Raw genomic sequence first — 9101 nt, 5'->3', positions numbered from 1 at the left:
GAGAGTGGATCTGATGTTCCTCGTTCTTTATGAGATCAGAATCTGGAAGCAATAAGAATTTTGTCACTTCCAGCTTCAGTTTAATGTTTTCAAGCCATTACTGGCTTGTACAAGCATCCGATCAAACTGATCTCAAGAAAAAAAAAACATTTTTAGGTACCATAGTTTGGTGCAGTTCTACGAGTTTACTCAATTTTAACCACTTGAGCCCTGGACCATTTTGCTGGTCAAAGACCAGACCACTTTTTGCGATTCGGCACTGTGTCGCTTTAACTGACAATTACGCGGTCATGCGACGTGGCTTCCAAACAAAATTGACGTCCTTTTTTTCCCACAAATAGAGCTTTCTTTTGGTGATATTTGATCACTTCTGCGGTTTTTATTTTTTGCGCTATAAACAAAAAAGAGCGACAATTTTGAAAAAAAATCCATTCTTTTTTACTTTTTGTTATAATAAATAAAAATAAAAATGTTTCCCTCAGTTTAGGCCGATACGTGTTCTTCTACATATTTTTGGTTAAAAAAAATCGCAATAAGCGATTATTAATTGGTTTGCACAAAAGTTATAGTGTAAATAGGGGATAGTTTTATGGCATTTTTATTAATCTTTTTTTTTTACTAGTAATGGCGGCGATCAGCGATTTTTATTGTGACTGCGACATTATGGCGGGCACATCGGACATTTTTTACACATTTTTGGGACCATTGTCGTTTATACAGCAATCACTGCTATATAAATGCAGTGATTCCTGTGTAAATGACACTGGCAGTGAAGGGGTTAACCAGTGGGTGGCAGTGTAGGGGTTAAGTGTTCCTAGGGGTGTGTTACTAACTGTGGGGGGGCTGGGCTTTAATTTAGTGAACACTGATCTCTACTCCAATCACATGGAGCAGAGATCAGCGTCACTAGTTGATAGGCAGAACGGGGAAATGCTGTTTACAACGGCATTTTCTCATTCAGCCGCCCTGTGAGACAATCGTGGGTATGCCCATGGCGATCGAGTCCGCGGGACCCGCGACCGGACTCATGGGGGTCCCGACCAGCGCGCTCGCGATGTCAGGGCGGCATTAAAGATTGGACGTACCTGTACGCCAATAAGCCTGCCCGTGCCATTCTGCTGACGTACATCGGCGTGCGCTGGTCGGGAACCGATTAAAGATTACATGATTGGTATCTATTTACTCGGCATAGCATCATCTTTTAGAATTCACTAAAACTTGTAATAATTTTCATCTGAAAAACCGCTGCACAAATACCGTGTGTGAGGACCGCCTGGCACCCAGCCTGGGTGCTTCTGCCAAGATACAGCTTCCCCCACTCTGGAACCAGGAACCAGTTATTATAGGTGAGAATTGCATCCAAGAAGTCGACAACACTAGCTTAAAGAGGAAGTAAACCCTGATGAGTTTACTTCCTCTTTCATTCCGTGCAAAGGCAAAGCATAATGGACTACTATGCATCGCATAGTAGCCCATTATGTGTCACTTACCTGACACAGGAGCCAGCGAAGTCACCGCTGTCCACTGTAGTTCGGCGCATCCATCTTCTCGGTGGGGTCTCGCAGCTCCACCGCTGTCATTCGGCGAAGCCGCGATTACGTCACTCCCGCGCTTGCGCACGGGAGCCGAGACGCGTGGCATCTTCGTCATCGAGGATGCCACGCTCAGTGCACCGCTGTCTACAGGGCATGCGCCGTAGACAGCGGTGCCCGTCTTCGGGCAAATATCTCCTAAATCGTATAGGTTTGGGAGATATTTCTTGGACCTACAGGTAAGCCTTAATCTAGGCTTACCTGTAGGTCAAAGTGGTTTGTAAGGGTTTACAACCACTTTAAGTGCAAACTGTAACTGACTTCATTGTAAGTTCACATAGAATATATAACACACAAAATAATGTTAGAGCTTGAGCACATTATCCTAAGCAATGCAAACTGTAAACAGTAATAGTACATCTAATGTACAGCTAGCATAAATGGTAAGCTGATCAGCAGACAAACACCCAGACAATGCTTTGATTAGTCAGGAATCCCACAATAGTTTGGTAAGGAGGTGAAGTGGACACAATACTAGCAGTCAAATGGCAACAATAGGTGACTTAATTAACAACAAGAGTTCACACCTAAGAGGCAAACAATGGGAAATTATACGAAGTAAACACACCTTAATAAACAGATTGCTCATAGCAGCAGGAGACCTCAGCATTAGTTTTTTTTTTTTTTTGTATAGAAATACAAATTAATTGTACAACAGATTATTGAAAACATTATAAATAGCTGTTAAAACAACTGGTGATCACAACACAAGCATGGATACAAATTTCTCATGTTCCGATGCATTTTGAAATGCTCTCTTCTTTAAAGGAACCGAGAAGGTACAAAAGCTGAAAAATAGATAAGAGAACATCACAACTAATCCTCTATTTAGAAAACAATTTAATTGATTATTTCGGAGAAGCATTAAAGTGGATGTAAAGCCACTCTCATCCTTTCTCAACTATCTTATCTTCTGGAGGTCAAGTGGTTAAAGTCTTTCTAAACCCCCAAGGATTTTTTTTTTTTTACCTTAAAGCATTCTTTGCATTAAAGTGGATGTAAATCCACTCTTATCCTTTCTAAACTACTGCAATATTGGTTATCTATAAGGATATATATGCCTCCTGCATGTATACTTATCTGTCAAGTGTCTCCCCCTCTTCTGTGAGACCCAAAAACTGCAAATTTTGTGGGTGGGTCTGTTTTCTGGGGCTCGGTGGGTGGAGTCGTGATGTCAGTAGACTCCCCGTCCACCTGTACACTCCCCTTATCAACATGCATTTTCTCCTGTATATTTCTTACACTGAACTTCTGCTATGATCACTAACATCCAGGGAAAAGACAGGAAAGTCCCCACATGACTTCAGCATGTCAAATCATGCTGAGGTGTGGGGCAGCCAATCTTTGCAGAGCTGCTGAAGAAAGGAGTGGGGGAGGGAATTAAAAAATAATGCATGTCTTAGGCTAGTGCATGAGATATGTAAATCACCCGTCACTCAAAGCAAGGGGGAAGAACAGACAAAGATTTCACAGTTTTTTCCCGTTTTATTTCACTGAAAAAAGATATGAGGATTGCTCAGAGCTGGATTAACTTATTGTGGCAAGACTGGGCCCAGCTGATCTGAAATCCCATACTCTATATTGTGCCAGATAAAAAAAAAATTGGGTTTTCATACACTTTAAATAAGAATTCTGATCAGTTCTGTGGGATACAACTACAATTGTATGCTATTTTTCTTTTCTTTAGCTGTAACAGATTAGCTCTGTAGCTTCTTTTCTGGTTAGCATCAGGTTGTTTTAAAATGATTATAATCTTCTGCTTTGAGTCTCTGAGTCTGAGGGGGGTTGAAGCAGTCATTGCTGGTTTGGGCACAGAGGCCCCAAATCTGTATCCAGGTGCTAGTTTCCCAGAGTGTGTGTGTGTTCAGAGAAACATGGACCCAAATATGAAGCAGAACCACTCCAAAAGGTCCCCCAGGCACACACCTCCCAAAGAATAGAGCTCCCTAGAAAAGCCAGGGACGATAGTCAGTAGGCGAGAGGCTTCCCTGTAGTCCTCTCCAAAAGCCCCTGTTCCAGTGTAGTGTCAAATACTGTCCCCCGTTGGATAGTGTCCGCCCTGTAAGGAAAAGAAGACGCCGAAAGTCTCCGAAGATGAACGGCGCCTGCGCGGTGAGTCCAGATTCAAGCCCCACCATCCAAGTGGGCATAGAGTTAGAATAAAAAATAGCTGAGCGAAGCGAGCCCGCGAGGGGCCCTGTTACTATGTGCTACCGTATGTCCACTTGGATGGTGGGGCTTGCACCTAGACTCTGTGCGCAGGCTCCGTTGTTCTTCGGAGACTTTCGGACTCTCCTTCTCCTCCGTACTGAGCAAGCCCACTACGGGACGGACACTATTCGATGGGCGGACAGTTTTTGACAGAACATTGGTTGGGTCACCATGTGACATAGAAAATCGAAACTCGCACCATTTTTTTTTTAATTCTCTAGGATCTCTGCTTAAAAAAAAATAAGATGTTTGGGGGTTTTATGTCATTTTCTAGCAAAAAAAAATAAAAAATGCAGATTTTTACATGTATGAAAGAAATGTCAAAATTGTCCCAGGTGGTAAGTGGTTAAGATGGCAATACCACTAGGATAACCCTATAGTTCTAGTGATATTTTTCCACTATACTCAGCTATAAAAACATGGTACATATTTCCCCACTTGGTCCAAAAAAAAAACAACCCATATACTTTAGTTATCAAACTAATATGTTGTCTCATATTACATTAAGCACATGTCCTTTCCAGCCCTGGCTCAGATGCAGTTAAAGCTTAGCGGGGTTCTCCTTTAATATGTGCACCGTGCAGCCAGTCAGAGTAATAGTACCTGAAAGTTAATTATTTGCAGTAACTGAGCAGGGATCTGGCAGAGAGGAGTGCCGGAGAGCTTTGTAGATTACAGTAGGCCAAGCACATCATTCCAGGGCTTATTAACACGCACAGAGAGGTGATGTGTACAGCATAAAGATTTCACCGTGTAATGAGACTGAGGATGGCAACATATATTTCCAGCACAGTGACCTTTCTGAAACTCATTGTACAATATTGAAATATATAACACTTTGCTTGTCCTTTTCCAGTGCCAGATTATTGCTCTAGTACTTTTTTTCTTTTTATTTTCTTTTTTTTGTATTGCTTGTTTGCTGAAGTGTCCCCTTTCATTATACAATCAAAGTGATATTAAACCTTCACTTGAAAAAACAAAACAAAAATAAATATGTTATGCTTTTCTGCTCTGCGTAATTGTTTTGCACAGAGAAGCCCAGATCCTCCTGTTCTGGGGCGCTCCTGGCTCGTCCTGCCTTCTGTGTATCCCCCTATCAAGCCACTTGTGGGGGGCAGGTTCTTGTATGGGCTCGCTCCTGAGCACTGCTGGCTGCATCCATAGATGCCCACCCCCTACTCCATTTTCATGTGGCTCCCGCTGCTAACATTCAGTCTAATGAGGAGGGAGAGTCGCTGCTTTCTTGCATAACGCTGAATCGTAATCGGGCTTTGGTAAGTATAGGGGGGGGGCTGGGGGGGGGGGCTGGGGGGGGGGATCCTGGACACACAGTTTTTACCTTAAAGTGGATGTAAACCCGGAATTTCTTTTTATTTTTTTGATGTCATAATGTAGAGTATAAGATTTCCTATCATTTGAGCCCAGTCTTGCCACAAAGAGTTCATCCATCTCTGTGCAATCCTCTTATTGTTCGGTGAGATAAATCTTGACAAACAGAGAAAAACTTTGTCAAATCCTCCCCCTTGCTGTGAGTGACGGGTGATTTACATATCTCGTGCACTAGCCTAAGAGACTTAATTTTTTTTTTTTTTTTTTTTAATTACCTCCCACTCCTTTCTTCTGCTGCTCTGCATAGATTGACTGTTCCACACCTCAGCATGATTTGGCATGCTGAAGTCATGTGGGGACTTTTCTGGGTTTTGACTGGATGTTGATGATCATAGCAGAAGTTCAGTGTAAGAAATACACAGGAGAAAATACATGTTGATAAGGGGAGTGTAGAGGTGGGCGGGGAGTCTACTGACATCACGACTCCACCCACTGATCTCCAGAACACAGACCCACCCACAAAATCTACAGTTTTTCGGGTCTCATAGCAGACAGAGGGGAGACATTTGACAGATAAGTATACATGCAGGAGGCATCTATATCCTTATAGATAACCAATATTGCAGTAGTTTAGAAAGGATGAGAGTAGGTTTACATCCACTTTAATGCAAAGAATGCTTTAAGGTAAAAAAAAATAAAAATCCTTGGGGGTTTAGAAAGCCTTTAACCACTTAACCTCCGGAAGATTTACCCGCTTCCTGACTAGGCCATTTTTTGCAGCACAGTAATGCATTACTTTGACTGCGTGGTCATGCGACGCTGTACCCAAATAAAAGTGATGTCTTTTTTCTTACAAATAGAGCTTTGTTTTGGTGGTATTTGATCACCTTTCCGTTCTTAATTTTTTTGTGCTGTAAACAAAAAATTACTGACAAATTTGAAAAAAAAAAAAATTTTTTTTTACTTTCTTCTATAAAATATATCCAATAAAAATTTGGAAAAGAAATCGAATTTCTTCATAAATTTAGGCCGATATGTTTTCTGCTACATGCTTTTGGTTAAAATCGCAATAAGCGTATATTGATTGGTTTGCACAAGTTATAGCGTCTACAAACAATAGGATATTTTTCTTTATTTTATTATTTTTTACTAGTAATGGCGCGATCAGCGACTTATTGCGGGACTGCGACATTAGAGGTGATGAAAGGGTTAACTGTGTGCCTAGCCTGTGTTTTCCTATACTGTGGGAGGTGATTTTACTAGGGCAGGAGAAGGAATTAATTTCTCTGGTTTGCAGGGACATGAATTTTATCTCTTCCCTCCTGTCAGAATTGTTTACATAAGCAGGCCGCCGTTCTGCCTCTCTCCTCGATGATCAGCGGGTCCCAACGGACGTCGAGTCCATGGTAACCGGCTCTCAGCATTTGCTGTGTGTGTGTGATCGCATCGGAAGCAAGTCGCCCCCGCGCCACGCATGTGTGTCACCTACCCACAAGAACCGGTTCACGTATATATACATGATCCGCACAAGTGCCGCCCTGTATCAGTAAAACTGCTTTAGGGCGGACCTTAGGTGGTTAAAATGCTACTTATGGAAATAGTCTGATACAATGAATACATTGTCTTTTTTTTTTTTTTTTTTATGTAAAGTTTGCATTATTTTGTTTTTCTTAGATCATTGTACATAAACCATATTCTCCATGCCTAAAAAACTGACAGGCAGATCTGAACGGTCCGCACATGTGAAAGGGGCCTAAGGGATTTCTCCACTTCATGAACAAACAAAAAATGCAAATAAAAGAAGCTAGAACATATACAATTGCAACACAAGTCATATTGTATTTGAATGTTATTAAAAATGACCTTTTCTTTTCAATCTGCAGCTCTGTAATTTTCTGTAAAATTCAATGCAATATGGCAACTTGCAGGTGTTCTGTAGACAGATGGTACTGATTTTCTTAGAAGTCTGCACTAAAATACTAGTCAGATTTTTGGCATCACCTGCAACAAAAATGTCATTGTTGGTGAAATAGTCCCAAAGGGAAATCACATCTAAAGGGGTGCAGAGTCCAGACCCTGCACTTTTTCCTCATTAGAGTCTTGCAAGTGCAGCAGCTGATTTGTAATAATGAAACCACTCCCATGCATATTCATTTTGCACATGGATACAGACAAACATCTATTTCTTCAAAATAACAAAAGGTAGGAATCTGCAACAAAGTTTTGGAAATTCCTTGCAATGTACATAGATCAACCAGAGGGACAGGTTTTTTTTTTCTCAACAAAAGTGGAGGTAGCTTTACCTTTTAGCCTGATGGCCTCAGGTTCTCATCAAGTACACTTTGATATGATGCAGAATTCATAGTTGAGGCTTAAAGCAGCAAAGCAACCCAAAACCATAAAAAATAACCATCATGTTTCACAGTTGGTATGAGGTTGCTCTGCTGAATTGACTTTGGTTTTCAGCAAATATGTCTGCTGTTAGTCTTCTAGCCCTTATGAGCAACTCTACACTGGAGTGGTACTGGTCCCACACTGTGGGGCCCACAGTACACTTTGGATTTATTATTGAGTAGCAGCTGGGTTAATTAAGCTTCTCCAGTAACATCTGCGTGTTTCTCCTGCAGGTGTGATGAATGTAAGCTTTGCTACCACTTTGGTTGCCTCGACCCACCTCTGAAAAAGTCTCCTAAACAAACCGGGTATGGTTGGATCTGTCAAGAGTGTGATTCCTCCTCTTCCAAGGTAAGTTTTAGAGGGAAATTTAGACCATTTAGATGACCTTGTTTTCCCTTCTCCAAAATTAAACTTTATCAGAACATAATACTTCCTGGAGCTCAGTTTACTACATTTTAGAGTTTGGTCCATGCAGTAATATTAAAGGCAGATTTTGTTTAACAAATAATTTGTGTGTTACTTAGATACACTATATGGTCCAAAGTTTCTGAACACCTGACCATCACACCTAACGATATGACCAAAAGCATGTGGATCTGTAGACTGAGTTCAAGTGTTTCCAGTGAAGGGTACTGTTATGTTTCAGCATTCAAAAACATTGTAGGCCATTGTGCACTTCATTATTGTGGTAACAGTTTGAGGAAGAAGGCCTTTTCCTGTTCTAGCATGACCGAGCCAGTTCCTTAAAGACATGGTTTGATGAGTTTGGTGTGGAGGAACTCAAGTGTCCTACACAGAGCCCTGACCTCAACCCTACTGTGAACACCTTTGTGATGAATTGGAAAGTCGAGTGTGAACCTGTTTTGTCATTCATCATCAGTGCCTGACCTTCCTTATGCTCTTTTGGTTGAATTGGCACATGGTCCCACAGACTCTTCAAAATCCTATGGAAAGCTTTGCGAGAAGAGGTGAAGCTGTTATAGCCATCAAATGGGAAACTCCATATTAATTCCCATGTATTTGGAATGAAAATTCTAACAAGCGCAAAGCTGTGATGGTCAGGGTTCCAAAACTTTTGGCCATACTGTGTAGCCATTACTGTCGCACCGATACTGGTATCTGTGCAGATGCTAAGCAATTACATGAGTACTTGTGCAAATGTTTCCGCTGCTAAAACTGATAACTTTACATATGTGTTGGGACAGTTTGTAGCACGATTTCAAGCCCTGTCTGGCGTGACTTCATTCAGCGCTTCAGCTGCATTTCACGTGCAAATTGTTAACATATATGACATTGGAAATCATCCTGAACTGGGCTGAAAATGGTACCAGACTTTTTTTTAAATCGCCCTGTGATCTGCCTGCACATATGTGAATCGGCTCCATACGAAAGCCTTTTGGTTCACCTATCAGGTTCAAAACGCATCCAGTTCACATATATGTGAACCGGGGCTGAAAATAGGTAACCGTAATTGGTATCAGCGAGTATGTCAGAAAAAGTTTCAGTACTTGTACTCGGTCTTAAAAAAAAAAAAAATGGTACCAGTGCACCCCTAGTGTCCTAAAGAGGTTT

The 9101-nt window shown here is 41.4% G+C and overlaps 1 protein-coding gene across 5 annotated transcripts in view; it reads left to right on the top strand.

Moving 5' to 3' along the window:
- PHF14 (PHD finger protein 14) overlaps positions 1-9101 on the top strand; it is a 421390-nt gene that overhangs the window by 274266 nt on the left and 138023 nt on the right. For 4 of the 5 annotated variants that reach the window (XM_077490721.1, XM_077490720.1, XM_077490722.1 and 1 more), the window contains one exon: positions 7760-7877. The exons of the other annotated variant lie outside the window; for it this stretch is intronic. In XM_077490721.1, coding sequence (XP_077346847.1) covers positions 7760-7877 — 118 coding nt within the window. The remainder of the gene's footprint in view (positions 1-7759; positions 7878-9101) is intronic. 5 annotated transcript variants of the gene reach the window in all.

This window comes from Lithobates pipiens, unplaced genomic scaffold (genome assembly GCF_037356315.1).
Source record: "Lithobates pipiens isolate NorthernLeopardFrog02 unplaced genomic scaffold, aLitPip1_a1.2 Scaffold_19, whole genome shotgun sequence".
NCBI lineage: Eukaryota > Metazoa > Chordata > Amphibia > Anura > Ranidae > Lithobates > Lithobates pipiens.
Note: the sequence above shows the minus strand (reverse complement) of the source record. Positions and strands in the feature narration are given on the sequence as shown.